This window comes from Scyliorhinus canicula, chromosome 4 (genome assembly GCF_902713615.1).
Source record: "Scyliorhinus canicula chromosome 4, sScyCan1.1, whole genome shotgun sequence".
Taxonomy (NCBI): Eukaryota; Metazoa; Chordata; class Chondrichthyes; order Carcharhiniformes; family Scyliorhinidae; genus Scyliorhinus; species Scyliorhinus canicula.
The window spans coordinates 107,260,864-107,284,469 of record NC_052149.1 but is presented as its reverse complement, the minus strand read 5'-3'; the positions used below and the strand labels follow the sequence as shown (position 1 = coordinate 107,284,469).

General features: G+C 50.1%; 2 protein-coding genes across 2 annotated transcripts in view; one reads left to right on the top strand and one right to left on the bottom strand.

The window, feature by feature from the left end:
* tsen15 (TSEN15 tRNA splicing endonuclease subunit) overlaps nt 1-473 on the bottom strand; it is a 71,161-nt gene extending 70,688 nt beyond the window's left edge. Inside the window, exon 1 of the mRNA XM_038794989.1 lies at nt 233-473. Coding sequence (XP_038650917.1) covers nt 233-337 — 105 coding nt within the window. The 5' untranslated portion in view covers nt 338-473. The remainder of the gene's footprint in view (nt 1-232) is intronic.
* LOC119964231 overlaps nt 1-23,606 on the top strand; it is a 901,051-nt gene that overhangs the window by 342,182 nt on the left and 535,263 nt on the right.

The window sequence follows — 23,606 nt, the reverse complement described above, 5'->3', positions numbered from 1 at the left end:
CCCTTTCCTCCCTCACCCCCCCCCCCTTTCCTCCCTCACCCCCCCCCCCCTTTCCTCCCTCACCCACCCCCCCCCTTCCTCCCTCACCCCCCCCCCTTTCCTCCCTCACCCCCCCCCCCTTTCCTCCCTCACCCCCCCCCCTTTCCTCCCTCACCCCCCCCCCCCCCCCCCTTTCCTCCCTCACACCCCTCCCCTCCCTCATTCAGGGTCTCGGAGTCCCTCCTTCTTTTACCGTGGGATGGTGGAGTGGCCGCTCCTCCCCCGGCGCCGCCCCGCAGACCTCCCTCTCCTCCGAGTCCGCCGACTCCCCGCTCTCTCCCACCACCACCGTCTCCATCACCGGTCCAGCGCCGACTGCTCTCCGCCGGTGTCACATAATCCACGGCCGGGAGCCGCTCCCGCTTCACTCTGGTTCCGGGGACTCAGCTGCTGCAGAGAAACCAGCTGCAGTGTCTGAACTCAGCTCTCACTCACTCACTACCTCTCTCACGGCTGAGTTCCAGTCCTTCCTGCAGCAGGTCTCATCTGTTTGGAGTTAGATTTATCTTTTATTCCCACTCTGGTCATTTTCACATTCCTCAATCTCAATTCTATGTACTTCACCAGCCCAGATCAAGCTGTGCACATGGGGTTTAAATGTTACAGTGAAAAGATGCAATTGATTTCCTGGTTATCATCCCTTTGACCTCTTACACAGTTACCACCAGGAGATACATTATTGCACCTAAATTGAAGATTATAAATTAAAGATTGGATATAGACAGAAATTTGACAACCTCAAGATATCCTAAAGTATCCTGCAGCCTCTGAAGCACTTTGGAAGTACAACCATAGTTGCAATAGGAAACGCGGCAGCCTGTTAGCTCGCTGCAATGTAGAACAAACAAATTTGATCAATGACCAGACAAGCCATTTCATTGAAATAAAAGCAAAATACTGCAGATGCTAGAAATCAGAAATAAAAACAGAAAATGCTGGATAAATCCAGCAGGTCCAGCAGCATCTGCAGAGAGAGTCAATATTTCCACAGCGTCTCACTCTTCAGAGCTGAAAGTGAGGTAGAAATGTGATTGATTATATGGTTGAGGGGGGGGGGGGGGGCATTATATAATATAATAAAAAAAATTATTGTCACAAGTAGGCTTACATTAATACTGCAATAAAGAGCCCCTAGTTGTCACATTCCAACACATGTTTGGGTACACTTCAGGTCGAATTCAGAATATCCAAATTACCGAATAGCACATCTTTTGGAATTTGTGGGAGTGATGGAACCATCAATTCATGTTTCCGATGTGAATCTAGGCTTTAATCGACTTACTTCAGAGCCAGCTTGTTACCTGTCGATGAACTCGTAGTGACCCAGTCTGACTCTGGACATGGATACTTATACAGCTGCACTCGGGGGAGGAGTCGTGGGCGGAACCAAGGGTGGAGCCCAGTACAAGTTCCTAAGTGCTCCCAGCGCTACTCCCCCTAGTGGTAGGATGGCGCTACTGCGCTTACAATAACAGTGTGAATTAGTATATATACATTCATATATTACATTCACCACATTCACCCCCTGCAAAAAAAATCAAGTACGGCGGGGGTGGTGGTCTAGTCTATAACGTCAGTCTGTCTGGCGGTCGGATTGTCCGCTGAGACCTGCGGAGCACCGGGGTTGCAGCCTCTTGCGGTGGCTGGACGGGTGTAGTGTGTTGGGGTACGATGGCGGACTCCAGGGAGGGTTGTATTCGAGCTTCATACTCTCCTGGTTCGACCGGTGACTGGGGGCGCTGGGGGCTGGCCGGCGCAGGTGCGCTGGACTGGTGGAGCGAGCTCGTGGGCTCGGGAGCGCAAGGGGGCGGCAGCATAGGGTCTAGGGTGAGAGATCCTTCTGTGGGGGCAGAGGGGGCGCTGGATCCGGCGGGTGCCAGATCTCGGAGGGATACAGTGTCCTGACGGCCGTCAGGGAACTCGACGAATGCGTACTGGGGGTTGCAATGGAGCAGGCACACCTTCTCAACAAGGGGGTCAGTTTTGTGCCCCCTGACGTGTTTCCTCAGGAGTACGGGGCCCGGCGTCCTCAGCCATGCCGGAAGTGAGACCCCCGTGGTAGTGCCCCTGGAAAAAGTGAAGAGCCTCTTGTGAGGGGTCTGGTTGGTCACCGTACACAAGAGGGACCTAATAGCGTGGAGCGCGTCTGGGAGGACTTCCTGCCACTGGGAGACTTGGAGCTTTCTAGACCGGAGGGTCAGTAGGACAGTCTTCCAGACCGTCGCGTTCTCCCTTTCCACCTGCCCGTTCCCCCTGGGGTTGTAGCTGGTAGTCCTCTTCGAGGCAATGCCCTTTTCGAGCAGGTACTGACGCAGCTCGTCGCTCATGAAGGACGAACCCCTGTCGCTGTGTACGTAGCTGGGGAAACCAAACAGTGTGAAGATGCTATGCAGGACCCTAATGACTGTGTGGGAGGTCATGTCGGGGCACGGGATAGCGAATGGAAAGCAGGAGAACTCGTCTACGACGTTTAAGAAGTAAATGTTCTTGTTACTTGAGGGGAGTGGCCCTTTGAAATCAATCGCGAGGCGTTCAAAGGGCCTAGAAGCCTTGACCAGGTGGGCCCTGTCTGGTCTATAGAAGTGCGGTTTGCACTCCGCACAGATCGGGCAGTCCCTGGTGACCGCTTTTACCTCCTCGTTGGAGAAAGGCAGGTTTCGGGCCCTGATGTAGTGGGCGAGCCGGGTGACCCCCGGGTGGCAGAGCTCATTGTGGATACTTTTTAATCGGTCGATCTGCGCGCTGGCGCATGTCCCGCGGGATAGGGCAACCGGAGTCTCGTTGAGCTTCCCGGGTCGATATTTGATATCGTAATTGTAGGTGGAGAGTTCGACCCTCCACCTCAGAATTTTATCGTTTTTTATTTTGCCCCTTTGCGAGTTGTCGAGCATGAAAGGCAGCCGATCGTTGGTCGGTGATGAGGGTGAACCTCCTACCTGCGAGGTAGTACCTCCAGTGACGGATAGCCTCCACTTGTACTTCTTTCTCGACTGAAGAGTGTCGGAGTTCTGAAGCGGAGAGGGTACAGGAGAAAAATGCAACTGGTCTCCCTGCCTGATTTAACGTGGCTACAAGAGCTACCTCTGAGGCGTCGCTCTCTACCTGAAATGGGGTGGATTCATCCACCGCCCGCATGGCCGCTTTGGCCATGTCCTCCTTGATGCCATCAAAGGCCTGGCGTGCCTCGGCTGACAGGGGTAATCGTGTGGTCCTAAAGAGTGGGCGGGCTTTGTCCGCATATTGAGGGACCCACTGGGCGTAGTAAGAAAAAAATCCCAAGCACCGTTTGAGGGCTTTGGGACAATGAGGGGGAGGGAGTTCTAAGAGGGGGCGCATACGGTCCGGGTCGGGGCCCAGGACTCCGTTTTCCACGACATAGCCGAGTATGGCTAGTCTGGATGTGCGGAAAACGCATTTCTCCTTGTTGTACGTGAGGTTCCGTTTCTGTGCCGTCTGGAGAAAACGGTGGAGGTTGGCGTCGTGGTCCTGCTGGTCATAGCCGCAGATGGTGACATTGTCCAAGTACGGAAACGTGGCCCGCAGCCCGTACTGGTCCACCATTCGGTCCATTGCTCGTTGGAACACCGAGACCCCATTAGTGACGCCGAAAGGGACCCGGAGGAAATGGAAGAGGCGGCCATCGGCCTCGAATGCCGTGTAGTGGCGGTCCTCCGGGCGGAATGGGAGCTGGTGGTATGCAGACTTCAGATCCACTGTGGAGAAGAGCCGGTACTGGGCAATCTGGTTTACCATGTCTGCAATCCTGGGGAGGGGATACGCGTCGAGGAGCGTAAATCTATTTATAGTCTGACTGTAGTCGGCAACCATGCGGAATTTTTCCGCGGTCTTAACGACCACCACCTGAGCTCTCCAGGGACTATTGCTGGCCTCTATAACCCCCTCAGTGAGTAGCCTTCGGACCTCGGTTCTGATAAATACCCTATCCTGCAGGCTATACCGCCTGCTACGAGTGGCTACAGGTTTACAGTCCTTAGTGAGATTGGCAAAGAGAGGAGGGGGAGGGATTCACAGCGTAGTGAGCTGCAGATCGTGAGTGGGGGCAGGGGCCCTCCGAAGCTGAGGGTGAGGTTCTTGAGGTTACACTGGAAGTCTAGGCCTAATAAGAGTGGCGCGCAGAGTTCGGGCAAAATGTAGAGTTTAAACTTCGAGTAACTAGTGCCTCGGATTGTGAGTGTTGCGGCGGTGCGCCCCTGGATCTGGACCGAGTGGGAGCCTGAAGCGAGCGCGATAGTTTGCTGTGCGGGGAAAACGGGGAGCGAACAGTGTCTTACCAGGTCTGGGTGTATGAAGCTCTCAGTGCTCCCGGAGTCGAAGAGGCATGGCATATTGTACCCGTTGATATGGACCTCTGCCATCGAGTTTCGTAGATTCTTCGGTCGGGATTGGTCTAGGGTGACCGCGCTGAGTTGCGGGTAGTCGGCGGCTCAATCAGCTGTGCTGGAGTGGCCCCGTGATGACTGCCCTCTGAGTTCGTAGTCTTGTTCGAATTCCTCCACTGAGTTGTCCGAGTGCGGAGATGCCGATCGGGCCCGTGGATCGCACGTGGCGGGCGGCAAGGAAGATGACGTCCAAGATGGAGGATCCCATGTGTCGCACGTGGCTGGAGGGGGCGGAGTCGGGGCATAGGCCACAGCGATTCGGGCCCCGCGGGGCTGGGAGTGCGGGTAGCGGTTACTACGAGTCGCTGGGGAGCTGGAGGCTGCGAGGCACACTCTTGCGTAATGCCCTTTTCGCCCGCAGCTGATGCAGGTCGCGTTGCGGGCCGCGCAGTGCTGCCGCGGGTGCTGGTTCTGGCCGCAGAAATGGCAGGCTGGAGCAGCATAGTGGCTGGCTGGAGCAGCATAGTGGCTGGCTGGAGCAGCATAGTGGCTGGCTGGGGCAGCATGGTGGCTGGGCGGCCGCATAGCACAGGCCTGGGGGAGTGGCTGGTCGGGGGCCCATGATGGGGTCGCGGGGTCCGCGGGGAATGAGTTAAGGCTGCGGAAGGAGACCTCCATCGTGGTAGCAGCTTCCACAGTCATTTCTAAGTCCTGGCCCCCCTTTTCCAGCAGTCGTTGGCGCACATAGTTAGACCTGAGGCCCGCTACAAAAACATTGTGTACCGCCAATTCCCTGTGTTCAGCCGCGGTAACCGCTTGGTAATTACAGTCATTGGACAAATTGTTAAGTTTTCTTCGGAATTCGGCGAGTAACTCCGTAGGCCGCTGACGCGAGTCATAAACACATGACGAGCGTAAACTTCATTAATTGGCCTTACATACATTTTTTCGAGAACTGCTAGCGCCGCAGAATATGAACTGGCCGAGTTTAGTTGCGTAGAGATTCTATGGCTCACCCTCGCGTGCAGTAGACTCAGCTTCTGATCCTCTGTCATTTCGGCTGTGCTTGCTTCGGCCAGTTAGGCCTTGAAGCACCGGATCCAGTGGGAGAAGATTTCTTTAGCCTCTGCATCCTGCGGGTTGAGTTCCAGGCGTCCAGGCTTGAGGGCCGATTCCATAATCGACCTTACTGTTCTTAAGTCGATTAAATTGACGGAACCATCAATTCACCAGACACGTGTTTCCGATGTGAATCTAGGCTTTAATCGACTTACTTCAGAGCTAGCCTGTTACCTGTCGATGAACTCGTAGTGACCCAGGCTGACTCTGGACACGGATACTTATACAGCTGCACTAGGGGGAGGAGTCGTGGGCGGAACCAAGGCTGGAGCCCAGTACAAGTTCCTAAGTGCTCCCAGCGCTACTCCCCCTAGTGGTAGGATGGCGCTACTGCGTTTACAATAACAGTGTGAATTAGTATATATACATTCATATATTACATTCACTACAGGGAGGAAACCAGAGTACTCCCACAAAGACACTGGGAGGATGTGTAGACTCCACACAGACAATGACCCAAGCCAGGAATTGAACCTGGGACCCTGGAATTGTGAAGCAACAGAGCGACCAACTGTGCTACCATGTTAAACACTCCCTTATCCTTTGTCAATATCTCCAACCTATCCCTGGCCTTCTAATCTATTCCACCTCCACTGCAGGAATTAACTGCGCACTAGCCCAGGGTGTCGTGACAATTGACTATTCCCCAGTTCAGCCTAATCTCAGCCAACCATGCTCTGTCACATAGAGCAGGAACGTTTCCAACAGGCAATGTGAAGTGGAAACTGTGGTGATATGAGTGGGAGCACTGCCATTGGTGCAGAGCATTGGTTTCCCATTGGCTCTGCTGGTCATGTGCCTCTCGTCTGATTGGCTGGGACTAGTCATGTGACTGCTCACCAATTGGTCGAGAGGCAAGTAGACCCGCCTCCGAGGCATGGTATAAGTACCAGGTTTCCCGGCAGTCGGCCTTTCTCTGTAGTCGACCACCGGGCTAACAAGTAGCTGATTAAAGCCACAGTTTGGATCTTCATCGTGTCTCGCGTCCAATTGATGGTTCATCAGACACTTCGGCATCTGTCTGTTTGCTTCTACTTTTATCATAATGCACCCTTTTGATGGTACAGCCTCTTCGGTATACATCCTTAGGATCACATTTGATGGTTTTAAAGGCAGATGCTTCAGCTTTTGATGGTAAATCGTCTCAGGTACTAGTGATACTCCTGCGCCCGTATCCATTTCGATTTTAATTTCATGACCTTCAATTTTTAGATATGCCCAAAAACATTGGTGATTTCCCTGCATTGACAAAACAACTAGCTCAAGCTGTCGTGGCAGCTCGCTTTCACTGTCTTTTGAATGATGTTGAACTTCATCCATTAATTTGCAGAAATGACCAGCTTCTTTAACTGTATTGATTTTCTTGCCCTTTCTTGGTTGGAGAGGTTTTCGGAGTCCAACATGCCTTGGCAATGTGGCCCTTCCTGCCACAGTTCTGCATGTATTTACTTTACTCCAGGTTCCCCCACTGAGTGTCCAACCTGTGTACAATGGTGACATCTTTGCAGCCTTGTTCCTTGAGGTATCCACTTTATGGATCTTCGCTTCAGCCCCTCTCTGTCAAGCTTCTCTAATTGAAAGCTCCATAAATTTGGCTTCCACATGAACCTCTGCAGTTAAATCACTTATAGTAAGCAGCTTCCTCTGAATAGCTTCTGACGCAACCATCAATTCACACGAGACAAGAGTAGAAGTAAGCCGTGGCTTTAATCAACTTAGAACAGTGCTTGCCTGCGACTGATCCAATACTGATAATCGCCTACAGGTCGACTGCTCTTTATACCTCTCTTCAAGGGGAGGTGCCATGGGCGAAGCCCATACATGCCCCAACATGTTCCCCTATGGATAATGCCAAACAATGGCCCACAGGAGGAGCCCACAAGGGCAACAGCACAGTAGATACAATTACGAGTGCAACAGCACAGATACAAATACAATGCTGGATTATTGGCATAATACATTCACCACATTCACCCCCTGTTAAAAAAATGAAGTCCGGCGGGGGTGACGGGTTCATAAGTTCAGCCAGTCCGGCACACGTATTGTGCGCTTTGATCGCCAAAGCTCTGGCTTTGCTGCTGGCCCTGGTGACGAGCTCGTCCGTGCTGGCATCGGTAGTGAGGGCGCCGGTGCGGGTACAGACGTGGACTCCGGGAGCGTCTCTTCTGGAGTTTGAGGTGAAGATACCGTGCAGAGCTCTGATGACTGTGTGGGAGGTCATATCGGGGCGCGGGATAGCAAAGGGGAAGGGGGAGAACTCGTCGATGACGTTCAGGAAGTACACATTCCGATTGGTCGAGGGGAGTGGCCCTTTGAAATCGATGCTCAGGCGTTCAAAGGGCCGGGAGGCCTTTACCGGGTGGGCCCTGTCTGGTCTATAGAAGTGCGGTTTGCACTCCGCGCAGATCAGGCAATCCCTGGTGATGGCTTTTACCTCCTCGGTGGAGAAAGGCAGATTTCGGCCTTTGATGTAGTGGGCGGGCCGGGTGACCCCCCCCAGGTGGCAGAGGTCATTGTGGATAGCTGTCAGGCGGTCGTCTTGGGCGCTGGCGCACGTGCCGCAGGACAGGGCATCTGGGGGCTCGTGAGCTTCCCTGGTCGATACATAATATCGTACTTCTAGGTGGAGGTTCGATCCTCCACCGTAGGATTTTATCATTTTAAATTTTGCCCCTTTGTGAGTTGTCAAACATGAAGGCAATTGGTTGGTGATGAGGGTGAACCTCCTACCTGTGAGGTAGTGCCTCCAGTGTTCGTATAAATTCCACGATGGCTTGTGCTTCCTTTTCGACTGAGGAGTGTCGAAGTTCCGAAGCGGAGAGGGTTCGGGAGAGAAAGGCGACTGGTCTCCCTGCCTGATTTAGAATGGCTGCGAGAGCGACCTCTGAGGCGTCGCTCTCCACCTGGAAGGGGACGGATTCATCCACCGCCCGCATGACCACTTTGGCGATGTCCTCCTTGATGCAGGTGAAGGCCTGGCGAGCCTCAGCTGACAGAGGAAAGAGTGTGGCCTTAAATAGTGGGCGGGCTTTGTCCGCATACTGAGGGACCCACTGGGCATAATACGAGAAGAATCCCAGACATCTTTTGAGGGCCCTGGGACAATGAGGGAGAGGGATGTGGGGTCGGGGCCCAGGACTCCGTTTTCAACGACATGGCCGAGGATGGCTAGTCTGGTCGTGCGGAAAACGCATTTCGCCGTGTTATACGTGAGGTTAAGTTTCTGGGCAGTTTGGAGAAATTGATGGAGGTTAGCGTCGTGGTCCTGCTGATCATGGCCGCAGATGGTGACGTTATCCAAGTACGGAAACGTGGCCCGCAGCCCGTACTGGTCCACCATTCGGTCCATTGCTCGTTGGAACACCGAGACCCCATTCGTGACGTCAAAGGGAACCCGGAGGAAGTGGAAGAGGCGGCCATCTGCCTCGAATGCCGTGTAGTGGCGGTCCTCCGGGCGAATTGGGAGCTGGTGGTATGCAGACTTCAGATCCACCGTGGAGAAAATGCGGTACTGGGCGATCTGATTCACCATGTCTGCAATCCTAGGATGTTAAGTAATGGGTTAAGAGACATTGCAATTAGTTGTCTCAATTATGTTAAGTGTTCAATGATTGTCTCATTTATGTTAAGTGTTCAATGATTGACACTGATATGTAAAGGGGATTCAGGTGGACTCTGGAGCTTGTGATGATCTGTAGAGTTCTGTGCAGAGTGAGTTTGAACAATTAAAGGTGTGTTGGTGAAAAAGGAGCAGAACTCTTGCCTCTTCATACCACAGCATCTAGTACATGCTAACAATGGTAGCAGAGGATGGGTGCTGTGTAAATGTGAAGGCTTGAAAGATACAATTTTTCCAGATCAAACCAAGGAGTGAAAACAAAAAGGGAAACATGGCTGAACCCAGGATAAAGATGGCTGGTTATGATTATCCTCCCCTATTTTCTGAAAGGGAATCATACGACCAATGGAGAAGTGCAGTAGTTATGTGGACTAAGGTGACTGTTTTAGGAAAGAGAAAACAAGGTATGGCATTGGCTCTTTCTTTACCATATGGCAGTAAAATCTGAAACAAAGTGCTTTCTGAGCTGGAGTTGGAAGAGTTAGACTCAGAAGAAGGTCTGGCGACTTTATTACTTTATATGGACAAGATTTATAAGAAAGATGGCTTGTTAAGTACGTATGAAGCATGGTCGGATTTTGATAAGTTCCGGAAAATGGAGGATTTATCTATGGAAGACTATATAATGGAATTTGGCAGACTGTATAAAAAGCTGCAGAAACACAGGCTGGAATTTCCACAGTCTGTGTTGGCCTTTAAATTAATTGACTGTGCTAGAGTGAGCAACATGAATAGGCTCCTGGTTTTGACAGGAGTTCAGTTTACTGATAACGATACCTTATTTGAACAGATGACAGCAGCTTTAAAAAAAAATTTGGGGGAAACATTCGATTCCAATGGCTCTGATGACCTAAATAGGTCAGCCTGCTATAAGGCAGACGATGGAAGATGCACTACTAACAGGATGGCAAAATCGCATGGCTACGAACAGGCCTCAAGACTATAAAAAAAGACCGAGACAAGGAGATTATGAAGACAGAAACCCAGTTAGAACCTACAATAGGAGGATGAACCCCAGAAATGCACGGGGCATGATAAATCAATGTTTTCGATGTGACTCACAATACCATTATGCTTTCAACTGTCCAACTCGTTATGATAGAGTATTTGAAGCGACACATGACACGGAATAGTCAGAAGAGGAAAAAGATAGTGACCAGAAAGAAGGCATTGTCCTGTTAACAAGCTGTTTTACGCCGGTAATGAGGGTGTTGGTTGCAGAATCTTTTAACTGTGCTGTATTGGACAGTGGCTGCACATCTACTGTGTGTGGGATTGACTGGTTAAAATGTTATCTGGACTCATTGGATGCTGAAAATCATAACAAGGTTAAGGAATTTAAAAGTTCCACAAGTTTCAGGTTTGGGGATGATAATACTCTGAAGTCGCTGAAAAGAGTGGTGGTCCCTTGCAATATTGCTGGAGTGAATCATTTTATTAGCACGGATGTTGTATCAAGTGAAATACCTTTGCTTCTGAGCAGACCGTCGATGAAGAAAGCACACATGAAGCTGGATATGGAACAGGATAAGGCAACAGTTTTTGGAAAGACGGTGGACTTACAATTTACACAGTTGGGACATTATTGTATTCCATTATTGACAAACAATGTTTCAGGTAGAGTGGTTAAGGATGTATTAATGACAGTTGATAATGCGACTTTAGCTGGTAAAAAGCTTATTGTAGTAAAACTGCATAGGCAATTTGCACATCCGTCTCCTCGGAGGCTGAAAAATTTATTAAAGGATGCAGGGGTAAGGGATGATGACTATTCTAAGCTGATAGAACAGGTTAGTGATCGCTGTGAAGTTTGCAGGACGTACAGAAGGACACCAGCACGACTGATAGTAACCCTACCTTTGGCCAGGGATTTTAATGACATTGTGGCCATGGACCTTAAGATCTGGGATAAAGCAAATAATATATTTATTTTGCATTTTGTAGATTTAGCTACCAGATTTAGTCAATCAACGATTGTACGAAGTAAAGAAAAGAGAGTAATTTTGGACAAAATTGTGGAAAAATGGATCGGGACAGGAATGGGTCCACCAGCAAAATTCTTTACGGACAATGGGGAGAATTTGCTAATGATGAGTTTAGGGATATGTGTGAAAACATGAATATCAGAGTTATGAACACGGCTGCTGAAAGCCCGTTTAGCAATGGTGTCTGTGAAAGAAATCATGCTGTTATCGATTACATGCTTCATAAAATTTTGGGAGATCGACCAAACTGCATGCTAATTTCAGCTTTAGCATGGACGGTACATGCAAAGAATTCATTGCAGATGGTTGGGGGCTATAGTCCTTATCAATGAAAATCGCTTATTGTCACGAGTAGGCTTCAATGAAGTTACTGTGAAAAGCCCCTAGTTGCCACATTCCGGCGCCTGTTCGGGGAGGCTGTTACGGGAATCGAACCGTGCTGCTGGCCTGCCTTGGTCTGCTTTCAAAGCCAGTGATTTAGCCCTGTGCTAAACAGCCCCTAATTAGTGTTTGGTAGAAATTCCCTCCATTTTGGATGACCAGCCTCCAGCTTGGGACGGGACTACAATTAGCTCAGGTTTTGCTGAACATAAACGCGTTACATAGCAGTAAAAAATCTTTTTTGGAAGCAGAAGTCTCTGAAAGAATTCGCAAAGCTTTAAGACATAATGTACGGCCATCAGATGCCGTTTTTCAACAAGGAGAAATGGTATACTATAAGAGAGACAATTCTAATGAATGGAAAGGCCTAGGGAAGATCATAGGCATAGATGGCAAAACATTTATTTTGCAACATGGTAATCAAACTGTTAGGGTAGATTCATCAAGGATAATGGGTACCGATTACAAATTTTCAAATTTAGAACCAGAGTCATCTGGTACGCATGTGTTACAGAACGAGATACCAGGCAGGAAAGGGGACGTAGTTTATCAAGATCTCGGAACAGGAGTAAGACTATGCATACTAATAGAAGTAGAAGCCCACATGCACGTGAGATTTTGGTGGCTTCAAATAAATTAGATGAAAAAGTTATCAAAGATGCTAAACAGCAAGAATTGCATAGTTGGAGTGAATTTGGGGTATACTCGGAAGTACCGGATAAGGGACAAAAAGCTCTATCCCACAGATGGATTTGTACAGAAAAGGTTCTTCCAGATGGAACTTATAAGGCAAAGGCGAAGCTTGTGGCAAGGGGATTTGAAGAAAACTTAGACGATCAGGACTTAAGGGTAGATTTACCTACAGCAGGAAAGGTTATTTTAAAGATCTTCTTGGCTCTATTAGCCACAAAGGCATGGGACTGCAAATCTATAGATATAAAAGCTGCCTTTTTGCAGGGGCATCAGCTCCAGAGAGACATTTTTCTCCGTCCTCCTAAAGAAGCAGCTAACACAGAAGGGGTACTCTGGAAGTTGAACAAATGTGTATATGGATTAAATGATGCATCTAGAGTGTGGTACTTTTCGGTAAGGTCAGTCTTGTTAAAGTTAGGCTGTTGCCAGTTGAAAGCAGATCCTGCAATGTTTTACTGGCACAATAAAGGAAATCTTGCTGGCATCTTCATGATGCATGTCGATGATTTTTTTGTGGGGTGGGACTAGTGATTTTGAAGCTATTGTAATCTCTGGTTTGAGGCAAGAATTCAGGGTTGGAAGTCAGGCTTCCGGTGCATTTAAATATATTGGTTTGGAAATCGAACAGACTCAGTTAGGGGCAACTTTACGTCAGCAATCTTACTTGGAAAGCATCAGTCCAATAGCAATTAGTCGTGGCCGGGTTTCACAAAAAGACGCAAAGGTTTCGAAGATAGAAAAAGAGCAACTGCGAAGTTTAATTGGGCAACTGAACTGGTTAGGTAGACAGACTAGACCGGACGTGAGTTTTGATGTTTTAGAGTTGAGTACAAAGGTGAATGGTCCCAAAGTGGAAGACATAATAAGAGCAAATAAAGTGTTGGCCAAACTAAAAATGCAGGAGTGTGTTTTGAAGTTTCCTGTTTTAGGTGATCCTAGGCATTTGAAACTCACAGTTTATAGTGATGCGTCCTATGCAAATTTATGTGATGGAGTTTCAAGCGCAGGAGGTTTTATAATTTTTCTTTTGGGGAACAATGGTAAATGTTGCCCTCTTGTGTGGGAAACAAAGAAAATAAGGAGAGTAGTCAAAAGCACTTTGGCTGCTGAGACATTAAGCTTAGTGGAAGCGGTGGATATGGCCTTTTATATAAGTCAGATATTGACAGAAATTTTGGGATTAGAGGATTTAGGTAATATACCTATTGACTGTCACATTGACAATAAATCTCTGTGGGAAAATGTGCACTCTACAAAAAGTGTCAATGAAAAGAGGTTACGGATAGACATCGCAAGTTTAAAGCAGATGTTGGACAGAGGGGAAATAACAAAAATTAAATGGGTTGACAGTAGCTATCAACTGTTAGACTGTTTCACGAAAAGAGGGGCTAGGTCACAGAAACTTTTAGGTATCGTGAATGAAGGGAGCCTGTTTCTGTGAATATTTTTTTTCTTCTACTTAAAAAAAAAAGGGGGGGAATCAGGTGTGTGTTTTAGTTTCTTGAAATTTTAGTTTCTTGAAATTTTATTTTTACCTAATTGATTTTTTTTTCTCCAAGGAAGGGGAGACTGTTAAGTAATGAGTTAAGAGACATTGCAATTCTGTAACTTTATAGTGTGTTAATTTGCGTTGTTGTTAAAATGCTGGGTTGTTCATGGGGATGGGGCGAATATATATGATTGTTAATATTATTGTTATTTTCGGTATTTTACTAAGGTGCGTCAATGTTGTATAAAATCTAAATTTTTCAATAAAAAGTATTTTTTTAAAAAAGAGACATTGCAATTAGTTGTCACATTTATGTTAAGTGTTCAATGATTGTCTCATTTATGTTCAGTGTTCAATGATTGACACTGATATGTAACGGGGCTTCAGGTGGACTCTGGAGCTTGTGATGATCTGTAGAGTTCTGTGCAGAGTGAGTTTGAACCATTAAAGGTGTGTTGGTGAAAAAGGAGCTGAACTCTTGCCTCTTCATACCACAGCATCTAGTACATGTTAACATGGGAAGGGGGTACGCATCAAGGAGCGTGAACTGATTAATGGTTTGGCTATAGTCCACTACCATTCGGAATTTTTCCCCGGTCTTGACGACCACCACCTGAGTTCTCCAGGGGCTGGTATTGGCCTCTATGACCCCCTCACGTAGGAACCTATGGACCTCGGTTCTGATAAACACCCTGGCCTGCAGGCTGTACCGCCTGCTGCAAGTGGCTACGGGTTTGCAGTCCGGAGTGAGGTTAGCAAAGAGTGGGGGGGGGTTGATTTTTAGCGTCGCTAGACTGCAGATAATGAGTGGAGGTAGGGGCCCACCGAAGCTGAGTGTAAGGCTTTTGAGATTACACTGGAAGTCGAGTCCCAGAAAGAGTGGGGCGCAGAGTTCGGGGAGTACGTACAGCTGGAAGTTCGAGTAGCTGGCGCCCTTGGAGGTGAACAGAGTGTGAGCCCGAAGCGAAGGAGATAGTTTGCCATGCAGGGAAAATAGGGAGCGAACAGCGTTTTACCAGATCAGGGTGTACGAAGCTCTCGGTGCTCCCGGAGTCGAAGAGGCACGGTGTACTGTACCCGTTGATTTTAACGGTCATCATAGAGTTGCGGAGGTGTTTCGGACGCGACTGGTCCAACGTGACCGCACTGAGTTGCGGGTAGTCGGCGGCTTGATCAGCTGTTCTCGAGTGGCCCCGTGATGACTGTCCGCTGAGCTCGTAGTCTTCGAGGTGAGTTTCAGAGTTTGAAGAGGCTGGATCCCAAGATGGCCGCCCCTGTGGATCGCACGTGGCGGGCGGCGAGGAAGATGGCGTACAAGATTGCGGCCCCCATGAGTCACACGTGGCCGGCCGCATGGAGGAGGGTTGCCAAGATGGCGACCCCCATGAGTCGTAAGTGTCAGGTGGGGGCGGAGTCGGCATACAGGCTGCAGCATTTCGGGGCCTGCGGGCCTGCGAGTTTGGGAAGCGAATGCTCTGGGCTGCGGGAGAGTTTAGAGTGGGGGTTTTCTTCACCGGGCAGACCCGGCCACAGCGTCCTTTGCGTCCGCAGCTGCTGCAGGTCGCGTTGCGGGCTGGGCAGTGCTGCCATGGGTGTTGGGGCTGCCCACAAAAATGGAACACTGGAGCTGCGTAGTGGGTGGGTGGCAGCGCGGTGCAGGCCTGGGGTAGTCGCTGGTCGGGAGCCCATGATGGGGTCGCTTGGTCCGCGGGGAAAGATGTGAGGCTGCAGAACCTACAGTGTCCTCCATGTTCTGGGCCCCTTTTTCATGCAACCGCTGGCGCACATAGTTGGACCTGAGCCCTGCCACGTATACATCTCGGACAGCGAGGTCCATATGTTGGGCGGCTGATGCAGCTTGATAATTGCAGTCCCGAGCTAAAGCTTTTAAATCGCGCAGGAATTCGTCCAGCGACTCCGCGGGCGCTGGCGGCGGGTCGTAAAAATGTGGCGCGCGTAGACCTCGTTGATGGGCCTCACATACATTCGATCGAGCATGTCCAGGGCCTCCGTATACGAGGTAGTACAGTTAAGTTGCGTAGAGATACGGTGGCTCACCCTTGCGTGCAGTAGGCTGAGTTTCTGCTCCTCCGTAGTTTCTGAAGTGCTTGATTCAGCCAGGTAGGCCTTGAAACATTGGAGCCAGTGTAGAAAGATTTCTTTCAGCTCTGCTGCCTGCGGGTCGAGTTCTAGTCGGTCAGGTTTGAGGGCTGATTCCATAGTAGTTTTCTTCAAGTTTCCTAAGACTATTAAATTGATGAGACCATCAATTCACAAGACACGTGATTGGAAGTGAACAATAGTCTAACAACTGACCCTGCCTGCGACGAGATGAACTGGCAGCAGGCTCACGACTGCAGAGCTTTATACTTCCAGTTAGTGGGAGGAGCCATGGGCGGAGCCATGGGCGGAGACAAGGGTGGAGCCCAGTAAAAACTCCTCATCTCCCCCTCTGGGCAGAGCCACGCAACGGCTCGTATACAGAGCCCACAAGGACACAATACATATAATACAACACAGTGTGAATTACTAGGTTTATAATTCACCACAGCCCTGTATTGCTAAGGTAGCGGTAGTGCACCCTCGGAGTGCGACCCAGAGGCGAGGGAGATGGTTTGGTGCACCGAGAAAATTGTGAGCGAGCAGCGTCTTACCATGTCTGGGTGAATGAAGCTCTCTGTGCTCCAGGAGTCAAAAAGGCAAGGCGTCTCATGCCCGTTTACCAGGACGTCATAGAGCTCCGGAGGTGCTTGGGTCGCGACTATTCCAGGGTGACCGCGTTGAGTTGCGGGTAGCCAGCGTGGTCAGAGGTGCTGGGGCGGCTCCGCAATGACTGCCCTTGTTGATCATACGTGTTGAGCAGCGTAGCAGATGGCGGCCAAGATAGTTGGTCGAGCGTGGCGGCTGGTGAGGAAGATGGCGTCCAATATGGCGGCCCCCACGGATCGCACGTGGCTGGCCGCGTGGGGGAGGATACCAAGATGGCGGTCCCCGTGAGTCACACGTACTGTGAGGGCTGGAAGATGGCTGCCCTCACGGATAGCACGTGGCTGATGATGTGTCTGCAGGGGACGGAGTCGGCAGACATGCTGCCACACTGCGGGGTCTGCAGGCCTGTGAGTCTGAGGATCGGGCCTGTGAGTTAGAGTTCTTGGACCTGGCCAGGCAAACCTTGGCAAAATGCCTCTTCTCCCGCAGCTGCTGCAGTTCGCGTTATGGGCCGGGCAGTGCCGCTGAGGGTGTTGGGACTGGCCGCAGGTAGCCCTCCATGATGGGCGGGCGGCCGCGGGGGCACAGGCCTGGGGTAGTCTTTGGTCGGGGGTCCACGAGGGGGTCGCGTGGTCAGCCGGGAACGCGTTAAGGCTCTGGAACGCTACTTCCAGAGAGGAGGCTAACTTTACCATCTGAACCAGGTCCAGGGCCCCATTTTCGAGTAGGCACTGTCTCACGTAGTTGGACCGGACTCCCGCCACGTAGACATCTCGGACGGCGAGTTCCATATGTTGAGTGGCCGTAACGGCCTGGTAGTTGTAGCTGCATGCGGGGACTTTGAGGTCGCGTAGGTAGTCTTCTAGCGATTCCCCGGGCCGCTGGTGGCGAGTGGCGAGGATATGTCGCGCGTAGTCCTTGTTCACGGGCCGCCCATAGAGGTGTTCGAGCATCACGAGGGTGTCTGCGTTGGAGGAGGCCTCGTCGAGTTGAACAGAGATTCGATGGCTCACCCGTGCGTGGAGGAGGCTCAGCTTCTGTTCATCGGTGACGGAAGGCGTGGAGAAGGCTGCGAGATAGGTGGATTATTGGCATAATACATTCACCACAGCTTCATTGCGGAGTCCAGAAATCATCATGTCTGGAGAAGGGGGTGGAGAAGAGGATGAGAGGGGGAAGGGGGGCGGAGATGTGGGTGGGATGGGAGAGGGATGAGGGAAGGGGGATGCGTGGGAAAGTTGGAGGGCACTATTGGGAGCAGTCGGGGGTCACAAGTGTACAACAGCAAAACACATTGCCCCTGAGATAAGTGAGGCCTCTGGCATGTTATTCCGCATTGCCCCTCCCCCAGCCTCCCGGGCGTGTCCGGCTTGGCGGGAGGGCCAGGGAGGCACTTATCCTTGCCCGCATGACGTATGACGTGGCTATGTCAGTCTTCTCACACCCTCTCCCCCACCCTTCCCACCCACCGTCCTGAATATGTCCCGCTACCCCCACCATCTCCCTTCCAAGGCATACCAAGTGCAGATGTTGGGTGTGAACACGCATGTAGGAGACAGACTATGGCATAGTGAGGAGCACCAGTGCTTAGCTCACAGCAGATTATCATCACCCTCCTGCCTTCGACATGGACCCACTGACAGTGTCAACCATGGCCCATCACTGCGGAGTGATGTAATATAGACCCTGCGAGGTTGGAACAGGGTGGCTGGGGGAAGGATCAGAGTGGAGGGGAAAAGGTGCAGCGGGGTGGGTGGAAGATAGGGGCACGGGTGTGGTGGGACGGTGGGTGGGAAGGGTGGGGGAGAGGGTGTGAGAAGACTGACATAGCCACGTCATACGTAATGCGGGCGAGTATGAGTGCCTCCCTGGCCCTCTCGGCAAGTCGGACACGCACCACAGCTGCCTATTCTCCATACTCATGTAGGTCCCCCTCCGGGCTCATCCTCCAGCCCCTCCTGTTCCAGCTCCTCCTCATCCTCCTCCTCGGAGGTGGCCGCATGTTTTTTTAGAAAAATACTTTTATTAAATTTTCAACATTTGAACAGTTTAACAACAATATACAACCCCCCCCCCCCCCCCCCCACCCCTCCCCGCCCCCTGACATTGACCAGGTCCCCAAAATGTCATACAAACAAGCCCCATCTCTGGTGGAACCTCTCATTCGTAGTTCTCAGAGCAAATCTCACCTTCTCCAAATACAGGAACTCCATTAGATCCCCCAGCCACACCCAGGCACAGAGGGGGGGAAGCTGACCTCCACCCCAACAGAACTCACCTGCGAGCAATCAACGAGGCAAAGGTGAAAGCATCTGTCCTCGCTCCCGTCTGCAGCTCCGCCAGATTTGACACCACGAATATGGCCTCCAGGGGGCCCGGTTCCAAATCCACATGCAGAATTTCAGACATGGTGCTGAAAAACAACCCTCAAAACTTCTCCCACTCCAAGAAGGATCAGAACATATGGACATGATTGGCTGGGCCTCTCCAACACTGCTTGCAAGTATCCTCCACCATCTCAAATAGCCAGCTCATCATTACCTTCATTAAGCGCATCCTATACACTACTTTTAGCTGAATCAATCCAGCCTCACAGACGAGGTCGAGGAATTGACCCTTCGCAGCACTTCGCACCATAATCCTTCTTCTAGCCCCATCTCAACTCTTCCTCCCACTTGGCCTTTATCCCTTCTATGAAATCCTTGTCCTCCTCCATAATCCTACTGTAGATCACTGAAACGACCCCACTCTCGAGCCCCCCCACCGCAGCACATCCTCCAACAACGAGGAGGACGGTGCGACCGGAAAGCCCGGGAAAGCCTTTCTTGTGAAATCCCGCACCTGCACATACCTGAAGCCCTCCTCCGGCTGAAGCCCATTCTGCATCACCAGCTCCTCCAAACTTGCAGATCGCCCGTCCAGAAACAGATCCTTTATCTCCTTTTTTGCTTTGTCCACCCATCCCCAGAACCTCACATCCAACGGCATCACCCTCGACTCTGCCCTCAACTCGAAGTGCTGCCGCAATTGGCCCCAAATCTTCAGCGTGGCTACCACAACAGGATTACCTGAATACTTTCCCGGGGCAACCGGCAGCGACACCGTTACCAGCGCCCGCAACCCTGATCCTTTACAAGAACCCGCTTCCATCCGCACCCACAAAAGCTCCATCTCTTTACTCCAGCCCCACGCCTTCTCTGCATTTGCCCCCCAAGGTCCCCTTAGGAGCACCGCCTTCCTTATCCTGGCTATCTTTCCTTCCCACACAAACGATGAAACCAGCCTGTCTACTGCTCGAAAGAATGACTGACAAAAAGACTGGCAGACGCTGGAACAGAAACAGAAACTGTGGCAAAATATTACTTTTTACTGCCTACACCCGACCTGCCAGCGACTAGGGGAGACTATCCCATTGCACCAAGTCCTCTTTCACCCTCCCCACCAGGCTCATGAAATTTAGCTGACAAAGTCGTGCCCAGTCCCATGCCACCTATACTCTCAAATATCTAAAGAAAGTTGTCGCCACCTGAAATAGCAACCATCCCACTCCTGCCCCTGCACCTGTGGTGTTGAAGCCTCCAGTGTTCAGGCAGAGTGTCCAGGCCTCATGGTCTGATTGGGATGCTGGACAGTAACTCTCACTTGCAACATGGCAGGTCTACCCACGGGAATCCACTTGGAGACTGTGAAGAGCTCACATTGCTATGATTGACAGTTCCCTATTTGCAAAAGCCGCCAGCTGTGTCTCCAGAGGCTGCCACACTCAGTGGGGACTGTGGTGGTTGGTGGGACAGATAGGCAGTAGTCGGAGCTGCCCCTGTTATGGATATGGACGAGCCAGGAGGTGGCAGGCCGGACCCGCGGGCACTGGGACACTCACCCAAACCCCGTCCATGAAATATTCATATGGATTCCCCATGAGAGATCTCCATTCTGTACTGTCAACTCAAGTCTTTGTGTGATGTTGGGCTTGAGGTCTGGATTTTTCATATGGACATCTGACAACGTTCCTTTTGGACAGAGTCCAATGTCCTTTCCCATCACTGGATCGATTCTTGTACAACTTTGAATCTAAGATGAAGTCACAGTTGCACTATCCATGAGCGAGAAATACAAAATATTGACGAAATGTTCTTCAGGGTCATGCTTGACTTGTAACTGCAATCATAATAAACCATAAGCATTTGTATGCTGCTCGGACTTGCAATATTGGATATCGCATCTGTATGCCAACAATATCAATGACTATCTTTGCAATCCACCAGCTGCTAAAGAAAGTATACCTTTATATGGTCCAAAGATTGTAGTCAAGGGTCAATGATCTGTCAAAAGGGTAAAATGACGCCCATAAAGGGAATAGTGAAACCTTTTTACACTGAAAATGATGCTAAAATCTCTCTTTCTTGCTGAGCGGAATTGATACACCCGATGCCGGTGTCTATGTATTTACATTGTGTACTTTATGTTGCCCTATTACGTATTTCCTTTTATTAGATTTTCTTTTCATGTACTAAATGGTTTAGCTCACTGGGCTAAATTGCTGGCTTTTAAAGCAGACCAAGCAGGCCAGCAGCATGGTTCGATTCCCGTACCAGCCTCCCCGGACAGGCGCCGGAATGTGGCAACTAGGGGCTTTTCACAGTAACTTCATTGAAGCCTACTCGTGACAATAAGCAATTTTCAAATGATCTGTTTGAGCTGCTTGCAGAAAAATACTTTTCACTGTATCTCGGTGCACGTGAGAACAATCAAATCCAAATCCAAATGTGAAGCAAATGCTATTATTGGTCGTTCCTCTCCTGAAGGCATAATGTGCGAGATGACTGCACCAACCCCATAGGGTGAGGCATCGCAAGCTAATTGTAATTTGAACTTGGGATGATAATGAACCAATGGAGTCAGGAAGAAGGTGAAAGTGCTTTCCAATTTGTAGTGACAATTAGCTAGGTATTGTGAATTTGGTGCAACACTTGGTACTCTTCGAGACAGGATGGTTTGTGGACTCTGCTGTGGAAGTTGCCACGTCTATGGAGCTCTGACGTATGTGAAGCTTCTTTCACTTCATTGTCTGCATTTTCACATTCTTCTGACCAGTGCTATGCTTGTTTACCACATAGCAAAGTATCTAAAGGCTTCAATTGTGTCACTAAAGTTTGTAATTTTCCATAATAATTGATCAGTCCATTGGCAGCATGGTGGCGCAGTGGTTAGCACTGCTGCCTCACGGTGCCAAGGTCCCAGGTTCGTTCCCGGCTCTGGGTCACTGTCCGTGTGGAGTTTGCACATTCTCCCCTTGTTTGCGCAGGTTTCGCCCCCACAACCCAAAGATATGCAGGGTAGGTAAGCTTCATCCATTATTTTGCAAAAACGACTAGCTTCTTTAACTGTATTACTTTTCTTGCCCTTTCTTAGTGTAGGAGACATTTTCTGAGCCCAACATCCCTTGGCAATGTGGCCCTCCCTGCCACAGTTTTTGCATGTATTTGCTTTACTCCAGGTTCCCCTGCTGAATGTCCAACCCGTCCGTGTACAATGGTGACATGGTTGCACATTTACAGCCTTATTCATTGAATTATCCACTTTATGGATCTTCGCGCCAGCCCCTCTCTGTGAAGCTTCTCTCATTGCAAGCTCCATAGACGAGGCAACTTCCACAGCAGCTTCCAGAGTTAAAGCAAGTAAGTAGCTCCCTCTGAATAGTTTCACTGCAGAGTCCACAAGCCATCCTGTCTCAAAGAGTATCAAGTGTTGTACCAAATTCACAATATCTAGCTAATCATCTTCAAGCCACTACAAATTGTAAAGCACTTTCACCTTCTTCCTGACTCTGGCAGTGGAACCAAAACCTTTCTGTCATCAATAACAGTTCAAGAGAGAAATGTCCTTCTAGAATTTTCATTAATTCACCACAGGACTTGTCTCTTGGTTTTACTGGGTGAACATGATGCTGTAGCACAAACATTTTACCGCCAACTGAGCTGAGAAATGTTGTGACCTTTTGGTCCTCCGATATCTGATTAGCTATTGAAAACAATTGGATCTTTCTTCATATGAATCCCATGTTTCATAACCCTCACCAAACCCATCCATGGCGACCGATTTTATCGTCAGTTTTGGATCCCGGTTCCTGGGGTCTACACCTCCTCCCTTCCGACTGTGTTGCACAAACAATCCCTTGAACAAGCAACAAGGAAATCTTTCCTCTTTTTGCCTGAGTTTTTCAACTTTTTGCCCAAGTAGTGGCCCATGCAGCATTTGCAGACTTCAAAATCCCTGTTCCCTGCAGCCAATGTAGCTTAGCCACATGTGCGGTACCTGCAGTGTAGTCCCATTCACTTAAATGCAAGCAATCTTCTCAAATGTAATTCTTTGTACTCACAGTTGCTGTCTGTGGTAGTATGACTAGGGGTATTATGGTACCTGGGAGAATGAGCTGCCATTGGTGCAGAGAGCTTGCTGCCCATTGGCCCAAGTATCGTGTTCTCTGTATTCTCATTGGTCGAGAGGAAGGTAGCTCCGCCTACGAGGCGGGGTATAAGAACCCGTGTTCCCCAGCAGCCAGGTCATTTCTGTACTCCTGCTGCTAGGCACACTTCTTGCTGATTAAAGCCTTTGATTCGGACTACTCCTTCGTTTTCGTGTCCATTGATTGTGCATCAATTTAATCAGCAAGATTTTTAAAGGATGGAGCTCCGCATCGAGCCAGAGTGTCTACAACTCAGCCCCCATGCAGCGAATGCAACAGCCACATTTAAGTACTGGCTAGCTTGCTTCAACAGCTACCTTAGCACGGCGGAAAACATCACGACGAAGGAGCAGAAACTGCACATCCTCTACTCGTGCGTCGGCACCGCCATATACACGCTCATCGAGGACACGACAGACTACGACGCGGCTATGGACCTGCTCAAAGGACACTTCATACGGCCGGTAAATCAAGTCTACGCTCGGCACTTACTAGCCACAAGGCAGCAGATCCCTGGTGAGTCACTGGACGATTTTTACTGTGCCCTCCTTGTGCTGGGGAGGAACTGCGGCTGCCCATGGTATCTGCTGCTGAGCACACTGAACTCCACATCCGAGACGCCTTTGTTGCAGGCATGCAGTCCTCGCAGATCCGCCAGAGACTGTTAGAAAGAGAAACTTCCCTAGATGTTGCGAACCGAAACGCACGCTCGTACGCCCCTGACTGTGCAGCGGCCCCCTGGGCAGCGTGGAACTGAGCTTCCCTC